This window comes from Esox lucius, chromosome 7, assembly GCF_011004845.1.
Source record: "Esox lucius isolate fEsoLuc1 chromosome 7, fEsoLuc1.pri, whole genome shotgun sequence".
NCBI classification, from domain to species: Eukaryota; Metazoa; Chordata; class Actinopteri; order Esociformes; family Esocidae; genus Esox; species Esox lucius.
The window spans coordinates 34,036,280-34,059,493 of NC_047575.1; the positions used below are offsets into that span (position 1 = coordinate 34,036,280).

Here is a 23,214-nt window from a genome sequence, read left to right on the forward strand (position 1 = left end):
TGGGCGTCAAGTGCATGGCAGTTTTAAACACAAGTGGCTGGTTATTATAGATTCAGTTGCAACGAATGTGGTTTAGCGGCAGCAATCACTATTCTTTATTTTTATGCCCTTTGACATTGTTGTTGTATAATTTAAAACGCTATACATATGTAATACATTTTTATAGTATTATCGTGCCAAATAATTATTAATTTGTTATTATTATTATGGTAATAATCATCACTCGGTAAGAATCACTACATATAATCACCCTATTCTCTATGGATTTGAGAATTATTAAACATTCTACAGTCCCCTAGGTGTCTCACTTTCGCAGTGTTTGCATGGTTTCAAGGGATAGATGAGTGACTCGCTACGTTGACGTCACTATTGTGTTGATTTGCTAACCCCAAAGAAGAGAGTAGTTAGTGCGTGTGAGAGCGGGTACTGTGAACTGCTTTACTATGCTGTAGCCCAATAACCACACATTCGGAATCAAAACGTGCAACTTAGGTGAGTACTGATATGGGCGCGCAGCTTTCATGTTACCCGCGACTCTGCATGCTTACAGTTACACTGTTATTTGCCTGTGTACTCTTACATTGTGAGTGCTTTAACAATATGTTTGGTATCCTCATTTAAACCCACATCAAGTTACAGTTGCCTATTGCGAGTTGTGGCGCTATCATGTGGCAAGCAAAGTTGAAGTCTACAAAAATGTGTGGCTCTCGTGTTTTAAATGGCAAGTGTTTGGCTGTCAAAGCAAAAAGTCTGGGCACACAAAACGTGTTGAAGTTTCTATTAATACTTAACATTGGACATTTTAAAGATGTTAGGTTGACGTAACCGTATGTTACTGTATTCAAGAGATCGCAGCAGAACGTGAGGTCTGAGCTTACATTGAAAACCAGACAGTGTGACGTTCTTCCATGAGGTTTATTTTAAAAATTGTTGTTGAAATTAGAATAGCTTTCAGTAGACTGTTGTGATTCCTCATGCCGCTCTTATTTTCCTTCAAGTTAAAAAGCGAACAAATGACGCACTTGAGGTGCTCGTGCAACCGTGATGACAAATCATTACGAACACCGGGGCAATAGTCTGAACTGTGTCCATCTATCCATTCACTGACTGATGTAAGCAACATTGTACACCAGGGACCCGCATCGACTGCTACTAATTCCTTGCTTCTTAATCTAATACTACCTCTGCTTGACGTAAATATGAATTAGGCAATAGAACATTGTTCATAGATTGAATAGGGAATTTAATTATTATTGATTTCGGTTATATCGCACGAAAATGATGGCATTTCCAATTAAAATGCTCTTAAGCTGCAATGATATCAAACGATTCCACCTGTGTTAGAATAGTATGCTAGTGAACTGAAGCATTGTTGCAACCGGTCCCTGTTGAGATTAGCCTACTGTATGTATTTGTCTTATTCGCCCTCATGTACTTTACTAGACTGCTGAGACAAGTGTGCGTGGGGTACTGTTTTAGTTAAGCAAAATGTCTGGACACAATTTCCACGAGCATAGGCTTTATTGTCTTGGCTTTAAACATCAAAACGCTTTATAGCATTAAGAGATGCGCGCTTTGGATAAACAGCTGGCTGTTTACAGTTGGTCGTTAGAGTTCTCGATTTGATTTCATTGACTTTGACATGATAAATACGCCATACTGACTGAAAATATGAATTCACCTTTTCGAATGGCAAGCCTTCTGCTCGTATCACGAGTGCGTGAATTGATTTGGTGACATTAACACACCCGCTGGACGCAGCTAAAATCAGTACCTTACACATTTTCTGGGCTTTACACAGCCTAGCCTTATTAAGCAACTTTCGATTGTTTTCTTTGGGCACTACGCAAATTATGCCGTGCTACATATATAAATATTTACCTGGATATAATTGACCCCTACAATTGTATTTATGACGTTTTTTATGCAGATGTGTTGTCATTTTTTAGAGGACATCCAACACTTATGTACAATCACATTAACAACAGATACACTGACTTACTGAAGTGCTTCGCAATACATCTGAAATGTAACAGTATTTTCATTGACTAGTTTTCGACGATGCCAACCTATTCATTTTTTTATGAGAACCCCATTTATAAGCGTATATATTCTTAGCATTGCCTAGCTGAATGCAAAACATGGCTTGAATTAATATTTTAAGTATTTCTTAAATCTGTTTCTTAAATCTCTTTTCGGGGACCTTTTCAGCAATCTAGGGCTTGTATTTTAATCCTGATTTAATTCTATAGGCCTTATAATTAAAATATTAATACAGTTATTTGCCAAAAATAATTATATATAATCATGTTAATTCCGTCATTCCGCAAAGGAACATGTAATAATGAAAACAATTATGATAATAATATTATAATCACTTGTAATTATTTATTTAGGTTGGCTATTTGTCCTGTGGTCTAGTCATTTGTGAGACGCGCTCAAGTCTGCACTCATGTCTTTGATCGCGTAGCCTAGCTACCCTATTGTAAACCTTCCCGCCTGTAGCATCTCACTATTGAACTAAGTAAAAGCAGGTAGCCTATGTAAACTATTTGTAAAATAGGTTCTGTTTTCAGATTATATTTGGAGTATTTTAACCCACTTGCGTTAGAGCAACTTGTATTTGGCTACAGGTTAATTAGCTGTCCCAATCAATCTCTTGTGCATTTATTTGGCGTATTCGTGTGATAAAATGTTGGTGTTCCATGGTGTTTGCGCTTTTGCGACATCATCTGTCCCATATATTACTGGCAAACGCTGCTCGCTCCCTCCTCGGCTCACTGCTCCTCTCTGTGATGAGAATACTGAATAAGATGCCATTTTATTTCAGAATGGGTGCTGATGGTCTTTGTAAACCAAACACCAACGCACTCTTAACAGACTGGGGTGTTGCAAGGTTTTCAACGCTCCTTATTATTCGCTGTTCATGTTTTTCCACCTGACACATAACTATAATTTGAGAGGAAATATGGGTATTTTTGTTATCTGCCTTTATAAACACCCAGCGTGGCTGCATTACTGTGTCCAAAATATTACAGTTAACTGAAGTTACTGTACTTTTCCTGCTGTTTCAAAACTGAAATATTTTCTACAGTGGGTAATTAAGACCTGATTGGTCGTTAATTCTGTATTTTATCAATTGCTAATAACCTGTGTTCTATAATTTCTGGTATAGTGTCATTGCATGAATTTCTTACAAATATCACATTCTCAGAAAATAATACTTCACTGGTCTCTATCTACTTTATCTAATATATTATAACAAAGCCAAATAGCAATTGGTGGTTTTAATGGTTTCTAAAATAAACTGTAGTAATTGATCAAGCAGCAAGTCATAATTTCAACTAAACACTACACAACTTAATATTTTTTCCATAAAGCATAGATTTATAGAGTTATTTGACATTTATAGCAATTGTGACATCTAGTTCAACAATGGTGTTTATATACACTGGGGAAAATGAATGCAACAAAATCAAATATTTCACTGGCTTACTGCCCAGTGCAGTTGAAACCAGAATTAATCCATGAAGAAGACACTTGTTCAGCCTGCCAGAGGCCAATGTAGGTGTGCATATGCCCACTGAAGTCGGGTACCACCTCAAGCTTCAGTCTGATCAAAACTCTGGTGAGGACAAGAGTTTTGTCAACAATTTTCTTCCCAAAAGTGTTTTCTGATTGTTTGGCCAGAAATTGTTTGGTTTTTCAAACCCACAGTTCTATCAGCTGTCTAGGTGGCTGGTCTCAGATAATTCAGTAGGTGTAAAAGCCAGATGCGGAGGTCCTGGACTGTTGTGGTTACTTGTGGTCTGCGGTTCTAAGGGTGGTTAGATGGACTGTCAAATTCTCTAAAATAACAATGAATGTGGCTTATGGTTGAGAAATGAACATAACATTTTATGGTTACATCTTTTCTGGACATTCCTGCTGTCAGCATGCCCGTTCCATGCTCCCTCAAAACCTGTAACATCCGTGGCGTTGTGTGACAAAACTGCACATTTTAGAATGGTCTTTTATTGTCCTCAGCACAAGATGAATCTTTTTGATCAGCTTCTTGACATGCCATATGGATGGATTATTTTGGCTAGGATGAAAGGCATACAGGGATGTAAACTAATTTGTGCACATTTGTTTTTGAAAAAAAGCTAACTTTTGTTCTATGTATTATCAAAAACATTCTTATAGTTATTCTAATGTGCTTTGTTTCTCTCTCTATGAATTCCCTCCAGATTGATTTTATCTTGTTTACAAAGATAAGTGAACCAAGAGAAGCTGAGGAGTGAAAGCGAGCCTCATGAGTTGGCCTGGTGGATCTCAGCGACGTTATGGATTTGACTAAAATGGGTATGATCCAACTACAGAACCCTAATCACCCCACAGCCCTGCTGCAGAAGGCCAACCAGATGCGTCTGGCAGGGACCCTCTGCGATGTTGTCATTATGGTGGACAGCCAGGAGTTTCATGCTCACCGGACTGTGCTAGCCTGCACCAGCAAGATGTTTGAGATCCTGTTTCACCGCAACAGCCAGCATTACACTTTGGACTTTCTTTCACCAAAGACCTTCCAGCAGATCCTGGAGTATGCATACACTGCCACACTTCAGGCCAAAATGGAAGACCTGGACGACTTGCTGTACGCAGCAGAGATACTAGAAATTGAGTACCTAGAGGAGCAATGCCTCAAGATCCTGGAGACCATTCAGTCCTCGGACGACAACGACACAGAGGTCAACATGAATGATGGAGCCACAGAGGAAAGCGACGAGCGCAAGGGCCGGCAAGGGGGGAAGAATGCCAGAAAGCATTCAGTGGAGGGGAGCTACCTTTCAGCTGGCCAGCAAGCTTCGTCCCTGCCCGACATGGTGGACCAGAGTCCCTCTGTCTCCACATCCTTTGGCCTCTCCACCATGAGCCCAACCAAAGCTGCTGTGGACAGCCTGATGAGCATTGGCCAGTCCCTTCTGCAGCAGGGCTTTGGCGGTGAGCACTTGACTCATGGCAACTCCCACAACCAACTGATGTCTGAAATCAAGACGGAAATGATGCAAGTGGACGAAGGCGGCGGCCACGAGAGCCCCAGAACCATGGAGTCCAGTGCCTCCAGCAATGGCGAGAGGGCTGGCGAGTTGGACAAGAATCGTGATGGCCCTGGGACCCCAACCAGGAGCAGTGTGATCACGAGTGCCCGGGAGTTGCACTATGTCCGGGAGGATGGTATGGGCGACCCACAAGCAGATGGCAGCCAAATGGGTCTTGAAGCAATGGCAGGCATGACAGGCATGACTGAAAAACACCTGGCCTCCCTGTATTCTCTCCCTCCTAATCATAAAAATGAGACCATGCTATCCATGCCAGCCTCCATGGCCTCGTCTCTCCATATGTCCCCTGCCCTGGCCATGTCCATGGACTTCAGTGCCTACGGAGGACTTCTGCCCCAGAGCTTCATCCAGAGAGAGTTCTTCAACAAGCTAGGGGAGCTAGCTGCCGGCATGAAACCAGACGGCAGGAGCCAGCATGAACGCTGCAACGTGTGTGGTGCAGAGCTACCAGACAACGAAGCCGTGGAGCAACACCGGTAAGCTCAGCTTTGTTTTGATGTTAAACATTTGAGAATGTGTCGATCTTTGCCAAACTACTTTATTTTCCATTTTTGACATTAAATGCCATTATGAGTCAAATGGGGTTGAAATGTATATTGTAAGGTTGAAATGGGGTCCTGATGTAGCTCAGCTGGTCAGACTTTCAGTGGGTAAGACCAAGCTGCTTTTAAAGTCAGGTTGGTGGGTTTGATTCCCACCGTGAGCCAGTATGGAAATCTATACACTAACTACTATAAGTAGACTACAGAGTCTAAATGCCTTTCATATTTATTTAAATTATAAAATGTATTTCAACCAAATACTGGGTGAATGTTTTTTTATTTTTATGACTGGAAACACCTTTGAAAGCAATTAGTGCGCAGAGACTTTTTGTTGAATAGCTTTGTAAAAATGATGAGTCATTTTATTGTTTTTCATTCATTAAGATAGGGTTGGGTATGCAGTTTTCATATTTCAAATGTTTCTCATATTGCAAGGTTTACAGTATTAACGTCATAAAAAAGAAAAGAAAAAAAAAAGGCAAGTTTACTCCTATAGACAGTATCTACTCCTATAGACACTGTCTAATAGACACTGTCAGCTAATAATGCTAATGAATGCAAACGAACAAGCTAATTGCAAAGTCTTTTACCAAGTTTGGACATTTACAAGTGAAAGTGAATAAGAGATGTTGCTCAAATTAAAAAGATGGAAAGCACACCAGATACTGTGCATGGGCCTGGTTTAGCAGAAGGAAGCAAAGCTGTCAGAGAAGAGACCCACTGTTCAGACAACTCATCCAAAGCTCTTTTTTTCGCTCATTAAACAACGCAGAACACTAATGCTATGATGCCCCATCCCCTAATTAATTCAACCCCTTATTTAGCCAGTAAATTAAATGAAATCACTCACCAGCTCTGTTCTCCTGTTGTTATTTTTAAATAATCTAACTCTCAGTGGTTCTGGCTAACTATCTAAGTGCAATTTATATATTAATAGTTTAAATTTCTTTATCTGCTTTATCTGCTAACATCTTGCACAAGTCTGCTGGTATGTATTTTTGAAATAGTTACACGTTCACATTCATAAAAGACACATAAGAGAAAATATTTTAAAGAAATAATTACAACATTGCCAATGATTAGAGAATATCCTGTGACATCTTTTAATTATTTCAGGGTATATTTAATATGATACACTGCCCAAGCCTACAGTACTTCAAGCTCTGTCAAGGGGGATGTTGAGAATTACTTAAACAGTTTATTGTGCAAAGCAATATGTAAGCTTGGTACATCAACCATTCAAAGTTGGCCTTGTTGGGTGTGACTATAATTATATGGGAGTCACTATACCCAGTAAGGTATTTCTTTTAATTAAATTTCTGGTAATCGGTTTCCTTGGCCGCACCTTCCCATGAATCACTGCATGTAACCTAGCAACAACAATCAGGGTTCATACTTTTTTTTTAACCAGAGGAATTCCATGAGAGATTTTATGACTTTTAACCAAATTTCTATAATCTACAATTGGTGACATGATAAACTCAATGATAAACTCTATCTACATATGAAAAGGTAAGCGTACATATGGTATCGAAAATGAGAGGCTGTTCTTTGATTCCATGTACCATACCATCTCTCGTTTTGCAACAAACCTTACATGTTGGTTTCTTTTAGACACAAAGACACTACCATCCATTCTACCAGCCATTAACATGAGCTTTTCCTAACCAAAATCTCATGCCCTAAAAATGTCAAAAGTTACTGAATGTAATAGCCCAAAATCTAAATGTAATGCCCCAACAATTTCCAAGTGACAATGTAACACCCCAAACTTCAAACCAAGTTGGCAGGTTTTGTGAGTTTATTCACCTTTAGAAGAATCTTGAATACAACTGACTGGTGATCACAGTACATTTGGTAGGCAGAAAACATTAATGCATGGAAATAATCGCTCCAATCTATTAAAAGTTGGTAGGCCTATGTTCCAGAAGGAAGTGAAATTTAATCTCCAAAAAAACAATCATACAAAGATTGCAGAATTACCCTGTAACTAATCTGTTACATGACCAGCAATACTGTAATCAATTCTAAAGGACAAAATGTTACTACTTGGACATTCAATGGGTTTATTGACTAATGGTATTGCAGTAAATTAACATCGTGCAACATCTCATCTGTTCCTCAAATCAAAAAGGTTAGGCTGGCACGCTTCTAGAATAGTGATCAGACTGCGCTGGTTTGATTTCTCTGGTTTTGCCTGGTAAAATAGTTTGTTCATAGTAAATCATCTGCATAAAATACAATACTAAGAACACATCTTCGCTTGAAAAACAATAGTGAGTAAAATAGCATGACATCCATTGTTGATGTTGGCTGCTGACAAGATGGAGTTTAAGCTGCAAATGCCGGGGTGAAACCCCATGTACTCATTTGTCTGCATTAATTGATATGAGGGAGTCAGAAGTTGTACAACTACATTTTTGTGGTTGGGAGACAAAATGTTTGACAACCACGGGTGTGGTGATGCTTTCATAATTTGGGTCACACTGCTGGCCTCAATAATTTTTGCCTTATTGATTGTGGTCATGAATAGTTGTTCAGAAATGTCTAAATGTTGTATATGAATACAGATAATGGTTGAATTGAAGTAGAACCTAATTTGTCCCAACTTTTATTTTTGCAACCTGTGTAAAGCCAGTGAAAAATGCATTCAGGCAACAGTGTTGTTCGGGTCACAGCTCATAGTCATGTAAAATAATAAAATAAAAAAAAGAACATGCAAATGCTCACAGTGCATGTTAGTCTCGCCCAACAGTTTGCCTTGGTGAAAACCCTTTGCCACAAATCATTTCAGTAACTAAACTCAAAGTATTTCAGTGATAATACTTAAAATAATAGAGACTATGACACCCTGATAACTTTTTAATTTATAAAACAACTCTTGTATGAGCTATATTTTGTGTTGTTCATTAGTATAGGGTCCTCTCTATGTGAATGATTAGTTCACAATAAATTGTTTATTTGTTGACAATCTGTCACCTTTACCCACTATTGTATGCTCCTTTGTCTTATTTTCCATTTCATAATGCACCAAATGTTTTCAATGGGTGACAAGTCTGGACTTTTACTACCTTTTACTACCGAGCCATGCTGTTGTAATATGTGCAAAATGTGGTTTGGTATTTTCTTGCTGAAATAAACAAGGACTACCTTGAAAAAAATAAAATAAAACCTGGATGGCAGCATATGTTGCTCCGAAAAAGCTGTATATATTGTTCAGCATTAATGGTGCCTTCAAAGATGTGCAAGTCGCCCATGCTGTGTGCACTAATGCACCCCCATACCATCACAGATGCTGGCTTTTTATCTGTGAGCTGAAAACAAGCCGGTTGGTCCCTCTCAGCTTTAACCTGGAGGACTTGGCGTCCATAATGTAATTTCCAAAAATAATTTAAGGTTAGATAGACCACAGGACTGTTTTCCACTTTGCCTCATTCCATCTTAAATGAGCTTGAGCCTAGAGAAAGCAGTGGCGTTTCTGGATCTTGTTTCTTCTTTGCATGGTAGAGTTTTAACTTTTCATTGGTTTTCGGAAGTGTCGTACAATGGTTTTCGGAAGCGTTCCTGAGCCCATACAGTGATTTCCACTACAGAATCGTGTCTATTTTTAATCGAGTGCCACCTCAGGGGCCGAAGATCACCGCCATCCAATATTGGTTTTCGGCCTTGTACAGATAATTATCCAGATTTTCTGAATCTTTTTATGAAATTATGTATATCGTAAATGATGAGATCCCCATACTCTTGCAATTTTAGGTTGAGAAACATAATTCCTAAATTGTTGCATGATTTGCCTCATTGCATTCTGTTTTTCTTTACAAATTACACAGCGTCCCAACTTTTTTTGCAAGTGGAGTTATAGGTTAAAGACAAAATATCCAGTAAGAATAACTTATTTAATGAATTTTAGACCTAAACATAAACTAAACTTTATATTAGCAGAACACAGATTAAGTTGTGTTTGTTAGCTGTAACCAAAAAGCGCTATGAATTATAGACATGAGTTAGATATGAGTTCTACTGACCTTTTCCTATATTTGAGTAGTCTCTGAATTTAATGAGCTAAACAGTTGTTTTTTCAGTGTAATGACTAATGTACTTGATAAGATTGATTTTAGCTAATCAAAAAAAGATGTTCTGTCAATTCATAATGTGAACTAACAATTTGTATTACAAAAGAGATGCTAATCAACTAAAATACAATACATTATTCTTTCCATTGCTGGCTACTCCTAGTAACAAATATTTATCACAACTTACAAATTCAAATTTAGCAAGTGCTGCTTTGTTCTTCCCAAGTTATTACAGTGTCTTTTGAGACAGCTCGGCTTCACTGTACAATCAGCTGTCTCATAAGTGTTACAGTGTAACCACTGGAGCTTGAATGCACAACATATGTGAGGTGTTGTGAGGTAATTGAAAGGTAGGACACATCATGATCAAAAGTGCTCTTTTAATGGACCTCAACAGTTGAAATTATATTATATCAGTGTCCCCAGCACAAATGTGAACAATAGGCCTATAGGGAATGCAGCGTGGCACAAATTTTGTTATCAAAATAACCCTTTTCCATAGTGTTGAGGGTATGCATTTCAGTGACAGCAGAATTTGTTTTTCCAAATGTTTTTCAAAAGGAAGCAGTGTTCCTCCTTTGAATTAATGTTTTGAGGTAGGCAGATTTTTTTAGGGGTCGTTTAGCTCATTTTGGCTGACCTTTGCATTTATTTAACTAGCTAACTAAGCAACCAAATTAGTATGTGTGGTGAATATGCCAACATTATTCTTTACTTGCTACCTAACTCTGTTTAAGATTATATTTAACTTAGCTCTGGGGCCGATTAGCATGCTCAAAAGAAACTGATGCAACCCTTCTGTCTAACATGGCTACATTGTGTGGCGGGCTTAATATAACTTCAGTTTCCATAAGCCTATTATTTACATACAATTACACTTGATAATTAATACAAGAATAGATGGATACATTATAGTATATTCCTTGATTATTTGTATTGATAGGAATGCTCATTTCTAGAGTTATCATAGGCTAATCTCTGAAACTCATTGTGCATGAAGTTACACAAAATAGCAGCACAAGCACAACAATTAGTGCTGCTTGCATAGTAAAGTACTAAAAATACTTTCAGTTCTATCAAATATCAAATCATAGACTTAAAATTCACAGAAAAATGTCATTTATTAAATCAGGCTCCACTGATCCCACTTCAATGTCAGATATCTCCCGTGCATCATTGTTACTAAGACAGCAGTGTAGCTGACAGTTTTTTATGCGCACACAAACACACACACACACAGCCAGGCTAATACTATAGCAGTGTCAAGACAATAATCTGTGTTTATTATGAAGCGATTTACATCTGACAGACAGAGATTCCACAGAAATTGTTGCTCCATTGGCCAAATCTGGAAAATATTATTCAGAAAATGGAATGTATGTTCTTTCAGTGAAATGCGGAATGATTCTGTTCTTTGCGGGAACGGTTGTCAACACTATAGTCAGGAGACTATGATATTAAAGGCTGGCGTGCTGAAGTGGCATTATCTAGCAAGTTATTCCAGCTGTCCAATAGCATTTGCTAATCGTTGAAATTAACAAAGTGGAGCACAGTGTAGAGGAGTGATTACGTTTAATGTTAACAAGTCTTAAGGTTGCATTCTGGCCCAAAAAACAGAACATTTCAAGGGAAAAAGTGAGGCTTAGGGGCTGGTGTATCAATCCTTTATATATAAAGAGCTCTGCATTAAACTGGTCTGTATTGGAGAAAGGCAAGAAAGAAAAGAGAGCGCTATGTATGGTGAAAAATTTAACAATGTCCAGCTCAACATACACCAACCCTACAATCAAATATGGTGGTGGCAGCATCATGCCGTGGGGATACTTCTCATCAGCAGGGACTGGGCGTCTCTGTAAAATTTAAAGAAGGGATCGAGCAAAATACAGGGAAAAGGTACAATGCACACGGACAAAGCATTGGAGTTGCTCAAGAACACAAAGTTCATGTTCTACAATGGCCCAAGTCCCGATATCAATCCCCTTGAGAATCTGATGCACTATTAGAAAATTGTAGTCCACAAGCATCGTTGCAGAAACGTGAACAACCTTCAGCAAATCTGGTAAGAAGAATTGGCCAAAATCACTCCCACACTGTGTTCAAAGCTGGTATGTACAGTATTTAAAGACTTAAAGCTGTTATTACAGCAAAGCTGGGTCTACCAAATATGTAATATACAAGTAACATAAGCCTTTAAATCAATTCAATCATCTCCAACAGCTCAAATGTTGTCAGTTAGTCTGAAACAATAGATGTAGTCAGTGGCGGTGGTTTGCTACCGAGGCTGAGACTCTTTCTCTTGATGACTTCCAGGCCTGTACGGGTGACGAGGGAGCTGCCCTGTTGTAGTGCTGGCTGAGCCCATTAGTCGCACCTGGTGAGGGGGGTTGGCTAATGGGAAGCAGCCCCCCTCACACCCACCGCAGCCCATCCTTGACCCCCATGGTGTGGCCAGTGATGGAGTGTCCCGGGCCGGGGCCCCCAGCCACAGAGGGGACAAGGCGGGCCTTATTAGCTTTATGAGTGGAGTAGACTGTCCAGCCCAGGAAATGAGGGCTGAGCACAGGACCTGGGCCCTGACCTCTGCAGCCTAACCTTTGGGCTGCTGGGTTGGCCTCTGCTTCTTGTCAGCATAGCCGGAGGGTGGAGTAGTCATAAGAGTGTGGATGGAGCGCTGCAAAAGAGGGGTCTGGGGGATTTGAAAGGTATACAGCTAGTAAATCCACACAATTCATGCACCGCTGTTTAAATGTCACCATGCACTCCTTTTGTAGACACTCCTGTGTTGTCTGTACATGACAACTGTTGTGCAAAACTGTAATGGTATGTCAAAATTTGGGAAGTAGGCCATGAGAAACATTCTGACAATCTGTTTCTGTTAATGGCCTGCCACTCTCACGCAGCCCCAACACCCCATGAAGCTTGTAGGGCTTGGAATTTAGGATCAACTCTGTGTCAATTGATTGAGAGCTCACATTTCCAGTTGTTTAAGATTAAGGAATGGGAGGGGACATCCCTGGTGAGTTTACAGGTCTTAGGTCGTGTCTGCAACTGATGGCATAAACTGAAAATGGTTTGGTGGTTTTAGTATTAAAGATTTCTAAATCTATAGATGAGTCATGATTGTTACGGGCTGAAAGTTGTACTCCTTTTGTCCTCCGCTAAACACTTAGCTGTTACTGTATATGACATTACTGTACATGGCACTTACAATGCAATAACTCTGAAAGTGTCCAAGTTACTGTATGTTGGCTGCCAACAGGGAATGAAAGGAAGCACTCCCTGGAATGTAATTGCATCACTCCTAAATGCATTTCTGCACTGTCAATGTTTTTTCTAGCACCTAGTGGACCTGCTCAGCTTGAAATGTATGTGCTAATCAGATGGAATGCACCATGGTTAAAGTTCACGTGAGGTATCTTTTTCAGCAGCCCTTACGAAAATATTGGTGTGTCTGAAGCATGCTCGAAGACATGAGTTGTCCAAGCGTCAGGATGAGTTTAGTCTGTCTCTGTTACTTAATACCGTGTTTAAATCATTTTTGAAGAAATTCTGAAAAAACAAATGGCCTTGTGAACCTCATTGCACTTAATTTGTTATAAAAAACTAAAATATAAGGATTTGGATTTAAAAAGTGTAGTTTTTGCTTTGTGTGTTATGAGTGAGTAAAGCTGTCTACTTTTTTTTTTGGGGGGGGGGGGGGTTGTGGGTGTGGAGAGGTTGCCTTTGTTTTTCAAAAGTTTCATCAATGGGACCATCCCTGGTTGTGCAAGAGATGGGAAATCTAGGATCAAATGAGATTTCTAAAGTGTTTCATGCATTGATCTGTTGGATGCCCCAAAAGAATACTAATGGGTTAGATTAGTAGATGTTCCATGACATCCCTTAATATTGTATGCCCAGTTCTAAAGCTTCCTCAAGCAGACTTCACACATTTGAAGTATAAAGTCAGACATTACATCATGCATCGGCTGTTCTATCATCCATGTTTAGCGATTTGGCGTTGTATCCAGAAAATGTCTGCCCTAAAGAAATGCCGATCCCGATCCCGATCCTATCACAGATATAAGTTGTGAGTGATGATTTGATTGAATGTAAAAAATTATCAGCAAAACGGTATGTCTGCATTCTTTCATGCAGTTATTATGTCAGAGCAGAAGTCACTGTGCTGTTGATAGAACCTATATGTTTCTGTTTCTAAAGACTTGTCAAAAGCTTTCATTGTTGACAGCTCACAGAGCGATGCTTCTGATTGGCTAATTACCGATTATATCCAATGGTGTGCCAGTGTTGCAGCAGTTTCCAGTTACAAATGTGAAGAATATTTCAGTCTGGGAGTTCATTTGGTGCAAACAGGTCAAGTTAACTGGCTGTAATTGTTTCCAGACGTGGCACAGGCCCTTTGTGTGTGCGTGCCTGTGTGTGTGCGTGCCTGTGTGTGTGTGAGTGTGAGTGTGTGTGTTAGAATGAATGCATCAGTAAGTGCTTGCTTCCTGTATAAATTTAGCCTGCTCCATTCATTCGCTCGTGCCCTGGGTTCTATCATAAACGACAAAACAACTAGATGAGATGTGGATTTACTCCACAAACAGTGGTGCTGGGGGGGGGGGGGGCTGAGGAACGGGGTAGCCCTACAGAGTCATGTATTGATATCACTCGGTGGTTTATGAGTGAAGGATTGGTAAATGAAGGGCTGTGTTTGTTTTTCAATCTCTCCAGGTTTTTCTACAGGTGTCAAATGAAAGCTCCATCTCACCACAACAAATGCCTTTTCCCCAGTTTCTCTAAAGCCGGGACATATTTGACACATTCTAATGATATCGCCCTTATACGCATATGTTTTTGCCTGTATGGATAGGGATTAATTAAAATGTTTCTTTCATAAGGAGTATGTAAGGATATGCAAACCATTGTAGGAACTAAAGATTATGGGGAATCGTGTGAGACCGAAGGTGAGAAAGCAATCTTTCACCAGACACAACAATACATGGGTGATGTCGTTTTTGTGCATTTTACCTTTACTCTACTTTTTGGTCACATTTGTTTAAGAGTATCTTGCACTGGGGCATAAACACAACCAGTCATGTTTATCTGTTTGTCATTAAATCACAGAAAGGATTTTGGTTGGCCACCCACACGTGTCATCCACTCTAAATAATTAGCACATCCAAACAGTGCACTGTGCCCCCTGGATTAGAGGAATAGACACATCTGTTACAGGAAAGCCACAAGGGTAGTGACATCCTATGACTGACGAGGTTTACTAGACTGCTATGGTGCCCTGATGCGTCCACTGTGGTATGCGCACGTCTCTCCAACTTGGCACCTGTCTGCCACTTGTCAACCTTTTACTGTTTGCTGTTGAACCAATTTGGAGGGTATATGGCTGTCTCTGTTCAAGCCAGTCCGTTCGTTTTCATAAAGCTGATATGTGGTAATGGGAAACAATTGTGTTTATTGTGGTCATGGCATTTCTTTTTAGTTATTGTGAAAGGCTCATGTTTTGCCAGCGGCATTCGCCCGCAATTTATTTAGCAAGACCATACTGGCATACTTTTACCCCAGCATGATCATGGAAAAAAAGAGATCAAGCAGTGAAAGCTGTGTTTCTAATGTGTTTAAACAGGCCATTAACCAAATATTAGCTCAAACTTAATTTAAAGCCTAGCCACCACCCCCTCCCCCCCCCACCCCCATCCCAGACCTTTCCAGAATTTGTGTTCATAGGCTGTTTGTAAAGACACAAGTGCCCGTCACTTGCAGGTCATTTCTTTATAGTAGACCTACAGTATAGGAAAGATCAGATTTAGAGTTTTCCAAAAACCTGACCGTTGCCAAACGATTCTCTTGAGATTTCAAAGAACCACTGTTTCACATGGTAAACTAATTAAAATGCCTGTGTTATTTAAAATAACTAAATACATTTTCAAATGGGATTCATTAAAATCATTGGTTAAATGGCCTTTCCAGTGCTGACATTTTTTTGTCGAACGTTAACAATCTGTTTTAATGGAAACATTTTTAACATCTTTATTACAGGATGTCATAGTTTCAAATCATTGGAATTTGTGAAATTGCTTTATTCAGCATTAGGCATGCCTAACATTAATGGTTGCCTGTGGCAGTTGAAGCTTGCAGAATCAAACAAAACCTTAAACAGACAACAGAAGTCAAGAGAATTTACTGGTATTTAGCTTGCTTGTACGATACCAATGTTGTTGTGATAATAATCTTTCAAAAACATAAAATCATCTTATTTCACCAAATGTTGCCCAAATAGCAGAATGGATGGATTAATCTGAGCACACATGCTTATGCACCTGAGTTCAGGCTGGAACGAGAATTAGAGAAAACAGACAAGCCACAGGGCCTCAACGTTGTCATGGCATACCAAATTAGAAAGCTAAATTATTTTTCTGGAGTCAGCGGTGTAATGCAGGTAATAATTCACAATTCCTTTCTAGTCCATTTATTATATTTACACCTGCAGCGGCGATATGTTGAGTTAAATATGTTATATATTTAGTTGAAATAATTGACCATGCTAATATTGTATATGTAAAGCTCTCTATTGCCTACATATTTACCTTTGATAAGGATCATGGCATTTAGCCTATGCAGGCTGTAAAACCTGCTTATGGAACTAAACTGTTCTTAATAAACGGCACCGGTGTATGAGTGTGTATTAGCTACACATCCTCACGATTATTAGTTAGCGTAACAAAATGTGTTACTATTTAGCCCAAGGTGGAATCGGCTTGGTGGAACTGGTAGCAACAGGTGAAATATGAATTCAAATGTAGGTGCTTCTCAGTGTCTTTCAAAATCTGCCATTATCAACCTGTTTACGGGTAGAAGTGCGAGGACCGGGGAGCATTCTCATGGCTTCAGGGAGACAGGATACCGGCTATAACTTAATATCCCTTGTGCTAGGATATAATGAGCCGGCCAGGGTGACTGGCTATTAGACAGGCTGTAAAGGTGTTGTACAGTGGCTACCTTGTACAACGTAAAACTTCACTTGATATTCTAAGCACAGCTTCCGATTCAAACGCCCATGGCCTTGGTATCATCTCTTTCTTAACATCCATTCTCATGTGACTGGCCTCTAACGTGCATACAACCCAACAAAAAGTGTCCCCTTATTTCAGAATCTAATTGTTTAAAAACATAACCAACAAGGTTTAAATCATCTCTGTAATATTCAAGCCACCTGGTGTATGAATGGACCTGTGTCAATGACTGGCCATTTTCAGTAGTGAGAGAGCTTTTCCTCAGCAACACACTCGGATATTCGGTTTCCTCCGTTGTCCTCCGTCGCGGTGAGGTGGGCAGAGAGGCCAGGGTGGAGTGCAGTCGGGGCGGTTCTAATACCCAGGCTCCCTAGTGGTTAAACAGGAGGCTGGGCCCTTATCTGTGCATATCAGGGGGACTGATAACCCTGCAAGCTCCTCTTCAGTAAACCAAGAGCAGATCGGCCCTGATAACGGCCGTAGCGTTGTCGTGGGAGATAACACACCGTCTGCATGCTGAGATGAGGTGGAGAAGGAAGAGAATGCGGGGTGAGCGAACAGACGAGAGAGGTGCACGGCAGATGTTGCCATATAAGGTGAAGCACACCTGACGACATGTCTACAACCTAAACCAAAAGGCTGCTTCACGCTCCAGTCTTAGCACGACGACAATCTCCTTTTCCTTCCCCCAACTGTGGTGCCAGGGAATATTTAATTGTTATTCAGAGTTATTATTATGAGTTAGTTTTACCATAATTTATTTATTGATCTCTACTGTGCATCGTTGAGCTCTCTTTTGGTTCATTGTGTTGTGCATGCTCTGTTGTTCTGTTTTATGGAGGAAAGGAAAGTAGAGATTCATTGCCTAAGCTTTGCTAAATGTAGACGCTGTTTATTGTGATCACAACTGGCAGAGGAACATCCATTACAAGGAGTAGGATTATCCTGTTCACTCAGTCAGCAAACTCCCCTGGAGCACGCTCTACAAAGGTAGCGTAGAGTAATAACCAAACAAATAGAGCTCTTCATAGCTACTGTAGGATATTATAGAGTAATAACCAAACATAAATAGAGCTCTACATAAGTAGTGTACTATATTGTAAAGTATTAACCAAACATAAATAGAGCTCTACATAGGTAGTGTAGTATATTGAAGAATAACATCAAAATACAAACAGAGCTCTACAGAGGTATTTTAACCACATACAAATAACGCTACAAATGGGTTTTTTTAAACAAAGAAAATGAAGGCCCTGTTGTTCCAGGACAGACCAGATGTAAGGATGGAGGTGATGCCTGAGGCATTAGGTTATCCTCACTGGGCGCCTCCTTGATGCCTTGTTGATGTAGTGCCTGGTGTCACTGTTTGTTTATGCATCGAAGAACCAGCCATTGGTCGGCCAGGTATGGTAGCACAGCTGAGGCAGCTGGCCGATGCCCAATTATAGACAGCCTCTAAAAGGCCCTGGTTGAACTGTAAAGATTTACACCGCCATCTCTCTGATCTCAGATCTGTGCTCTGTCCTCACTGTCAGGCAGGGAGATGTATCGATTAAAGACTTAACACAGGGTTACATCATGTGGATGGACTGCGCACCCCAGACTAAAGTGCTGGATTATCACCAAGGCATTTTCCCTGTCAGAAAGACCTCTTTCCCCCTAAAATTCAGAATCACTTTCATATTTAAGAATCTGCTCTGCTTTGTGTGATGTCATACAACACAAACACTATTTTGATTCTAGTATGAGCAAACGGATGTATGTATTTGTACGTGTGTGTGTGTGTGTGTGTGTGTATTTGCATGTATATGTGTGTGTAGATCCATGTGTATAAAGTACAGATGTATATACATATGTTTGTGTGTGTATTACTGCATGTGGGTATGCATATACATATATATATATATATATATATATATATATATATATATATACACACATACGTACGTAATCATCCTCAAGAAGAAGCCCCAGACCACACAGCTACAGCTTATTAACCAGATAAGCATTGTTTGTTGCTGAATGCGTATGGACTCTGCTGTTGCTTTCTTCAATGCTGTGGCTCCTGTTATCTCACCGCTGCAACTGGAGATGGGCGGATTACGGGCTGGGGAGCGTGGTGCAGACTGTACAGTCAGGTGACACACCACCTAACGACTAACATCTGAACCAGTCATTTTTTTGGGGGGACCTGGGAGAATACAGAGAAAAAAATAGAAAGAAACTAAATCTTCTATCTAGACAGTGGCCATGGCAATAGGGGATCAACCGAACCCCGGACAGACCGAGATAAGAACCAAGGGGAGGAGGGCTGTTTTGTAACATTAGTCCCCGTCTCCTTGGCACCTGCCTTAACCTGGCTTGTGCTGGGGGCCCAGTGCCTGGCCTCTGGTGCTCAGGCTGTTATAAAATTTCCGAGCCAAGGCCTCTATTGTTTGTCTTTCTGGGGAGCCTGTGGTCAGTGGGAGGTGTTGGGGATAGCCCGTGGCGCTCTACGCCTGCCCGCTTTGGTCAGTGGGAAATCAGTGGTTACCAGCACCCAGCAAGTTTTAAAATATTTTTTGTATAAATCTATGTTACCTTTCTGCTGTCAGCTACACTGATATCTGCTTGAAACCCTGGTGGAAATGAACGTGTTCCACACCTTTCTGCAAGTGGATAATGCATGAAATGTATAGCAAAAGAATAATTTTTACAGAGAAATGTACAATTTGTTTTACCTTTTTTATTTTGATAAACCGTTCTGGGATTTTAAATGGTTATGCCTGTGGTGCACTTTTTTTCAGTACGAAGCATAGGCCAAAAGCAACGTGTCCATTAAAAGCCAGTCGAATTACAATGATCTACCTTCTAGCTAAGCCTGGTTTTTATTTCATGTTATAGAGCCGCCCCCCCCCGCCCCCCCCCTTCTTGGGACCCTAACGCCAGTGTTTTAATCCTGTCGATATTCCATTAGCATCTCCTCTTTGGGTCCTGCCACATGAAAGATGTGCCGGTTCCCCCCTCTGTGGTTCCAACGCGCTGCTGAGCGCTGGGGCACAATGAGCGAGGCCCCGAGCCAAAGGGCCAACCCAAGCGTGCACAAGGCCTGTGTGAAAGCTGCCGCCGTGGCTCCCAGCCTCCCCTGGAAGTATCAAATCAGAGCCCTACGCAGCCTTCCACCGAGAGAGGCTCTAATTAGCCTCTTTGTTGCTGCCTGAATGGGGTGCCAGAGATTGGCAAGGGGCCCCGATGGAGTGATATGAGTGTGCTAAGAAGGGGGTCATAAAACTCCCATCACAGAGTGCATTCAGGTAGGGGACCGGGCTGGATGGCACTGCGCAGGTCCTCTTTACTATCCGGCGATCTCTCTTCTCTCAGGACCCCCTGGCAGGTTTTTTCCCCCTCTGAACAAACACATTTGAACAGGCAGATTTGTCGAACAGCTTTATTTTTGTCTGTCTGCATTCCAACTGGACTTTTTTGTCAGGTATTTTTCATTGAAAGAGTTTGCTTTGTTGACTGGCTGTTTGGTCACTTGCACTTTCTTAGTTTGGTCTTTCTCTGCCATAGCAAATGAAACTTGTATTGCCTTGTCAAACTACCTTCTTACTGTCTTGGTTCTCACTATCTCTCAACACAGCGTTGAATGTGTCCAATATGTCTGTCCCTATTTTAGACAGTAACTCGCAGCGTGCGAGTCGGAGCGGTTGAGCTGAAACTACACATTTGAAGCCTTACTGTAATCCAGGGAGGATCAGTTGGGTAAATCATAGCATAAAGCTTAAATCCACCATTGATTTATGTATTTGCTGACCGAAGACGCCCAGAGAGATTAGCAGTGGCAGGGAGCTGATGATGGATAGCATGGTTCTGGGAGTAGCCACATGTTCAACCAGAGGAAGATGATCCCAGTGTGGCTGAGAAATGTTGGGTCTGTCCATATGAGTGACCTTGAAAGTGGTTTATTTCAACATGCCAAAAATATCACTTTTGATTGGATGAAATTCATGTTTGGATAGAGATTAATAACCAAGTCTTCTTTCTATGAACATTTGTTATAGCCGATACAATTGTCTTGTTTACAGTTTTTCCCCTTGTGTTTTGAGTCAAATCGAGATTTTTTTTTTAAAGATTTTTCTTTTAGGGTCTGATCCTCAAAAGTGGAAAAAAGCCTTTCCATTTTCTGGACCGATCACCAAAGCAGGCAGCTTTGACATATCATGAGTCAAACAGCATCATTTCTGCCACTCCTGTCTCAGCCAGGATGTTACTGATGATGCTGTCAGGTCTCGCCAAACGCCATTAAGCATAGTGTAAAATAGGCCTGTATCTCCTCCATCCCACACACCTTCTAAATAAGGCTTGGTACTCCTAGCAGTTTAACAACCCATGCTCCTGCTTCGACCTTCCAGTGAAGGAGACACCCATTGATTCTTTGTCTGTAGGTTTGGTCTGGTGTCCTTTCTCCGAGCCACCCCAAGATCATTTATTTCTTACGGGCCTCTGGTGTGTTGTCTGTGGCTGCTGCTGGTGTGGTGCTGGAGTCTTTTATGTCTACCACGTCACACTTATTTTTACCCCTCCGCTTTCTGTGCCAATCACCACCATGATAGACTCTAGCAAAACACACATCTGTTAAACCCTGTTTACATCCAGGATCCATGTCTCCGAAGAAAAAAACAAGATGTCTTGTGTTTTTAAAATCACTCCGTATTATATGGGGCCTCCATTTGAACTAAACCTGAAGCAGGCCATTGTTCAAGTAGTCCTGTGGTCATTTCCAACTGTCTTGTAGGACAACTGTCTTGTGTGCATTACCTGAGTGCTAGTTCTTGGTTGGTCGAACCTGTAGCCTTTCCCTAGCAGTAAAGGTGGGAATGTCCTCACCAAAAGCAAGTCTCATACATGGAATGGGAGATGGGGGTCAGCACAGTTCGGAGCAGTGACTTTCTTCTGCAGCCTGAGGCCAGTCCAGTGCTGTCACTCTGCCTGACGCTGAGGAGTGATTCATTAATGTATAATGAGATGACAAAAAAAAGATCATTGCACAACCACACAGGGTTCTGTACTGCCTGCATCAGAGGCATTCATCGGTTAAATTTTTGTGTCGGTCCTTGCCCATCTGAGATCCACTCCAGTCTGGTTGCATAAGTTGTTGAGATCTGACCAGACTACAAAGCCTGTGGCGCAAGTCTCTGGTTTTCTGTTGGCTTTCCTTCTGAAGACCAGGAAGTGGTCCTGATTGTCTGTGGCCAGTGAGACTTTCCTCCTGTTGAAGTCCAAAAGGAGGGAGGCTCTGGCTTAAGTCCCTGTCACATCTTCACTTTTTTGCATGTTCAACCGGTGGGTTGGTCTGGTAGTAATGTGAATGTCCTCCCCATACAGAAATCTAATATATGGCCATTAGGGGTGTAATGGTACGGTTCGGTACGTACCGAAACGTTTAAGTCTCGTTCAGTACGATTTTGGAACAGTGGAAAAACAATTTGTTTCTACAGAACATGCAAAACTATCAGCTAGCAACCAGGAACCCAAAGCTAATGTTAGCAAGACTAAGAATAATGTCAAACTCTGAGTTAGCGCTTTTTGGAACAGGTAATTCAATTTTTCATATTATTATTCGGAACGTAATTCTGTATCCGGCATTGGTGCAGAAGCGCTTTCTGACCGGTGAGTATGTTTTTGTTTTACTGAGAAAATCCAATGTACTGCTTGCTTTAAATACAGTGGCAATGGGTGAAGTTTAACTTGAAAAAAAATAATAAAAAAATCCTATGTTTTTCATGTTTTTTTCCACTTTACCCTAATCATAATGAACGTGACTTAAAGGTTGTGGCACGTACTGAACAGTGACTTCTTCATACTGTTACACCTCTAATGGCCATATACACTGAAAGACTTAACATATATGATCATGTATTTTAAAATGTATGTTTATTACATATTTCAATCTGACATATACAAAACGGCAAATTCTTGTACATTTTGACAAATATGAACATATGTGTTGATCAAACCAAATATTTATTTGCAACAAAAAAGTTGTATACATACATTTCCATATGGGTCTTTTCAGGTCATAGAAAGATAATGTCATGAGTAGTGTGTTTTAGTATAGCCTCTTTCATTCTCACTATCTGACTCTCACGAACGCTGAGGCACACTGTTTAGTGCTATACAGTATTTGTAAATTATAACTTTAAATACTGTTTAGAGATCAGAGTTAATTTTCTGGATTGCAATATTGTAATTCCATATGTATTAAATGCTGTATTAAGTATTGTATTTTTGTATGTTTTATGTTGTTCTATGTGTGATGTATTTGTTAAATGTATCCACCTTGATAAATGGTTTATCAGATGGTGTAACTGTTGGATTTTGTTTGTTTTGGATCTGTAATTATATCTGGCCGATTGCTCATTTCCAGAGAATGAGACTCTCAGGGTTTAGTATGTCCACCTCTCTCCAAGGCCCTGATCCTGCACACGGGGCCAGAGGACAAAGGCTA

The 23,214-nt window shown here is 40.5% G+C and overlaps 1 protein-coding gene across 3 annotated transcripts in view; it reads left to right on the forward strand.

The window, feature by feature from the left end:
* Positions 1-403: 403 nt before the first annotated feature.
* The window catches only part of zbtb16a (zinc finger and BTB domain containing 16a), a 133,542-nt gene continuing 110,731 nt past the window's right edge, over positions 404-23,214 (forward strand). For all 3 annotated transcript variants that reach the window (XR_829013.5, XM_010893528.5, XM_020048274.3), the window contains exons 1-2: positions 404-492; positions 4,230-5,575. Coding sequence is in view for 2 of the 3 variants with exons in the window: in XM_010893528.5 (XP_010891830.1) it covers positions 4,326-5,575 (1,250 nt within the window). In the remaining variant the exon portion in view is untranslated. The remainder of the gene's footprint in view (positions 493-4,229; positions 5,576-23,214) is intronic.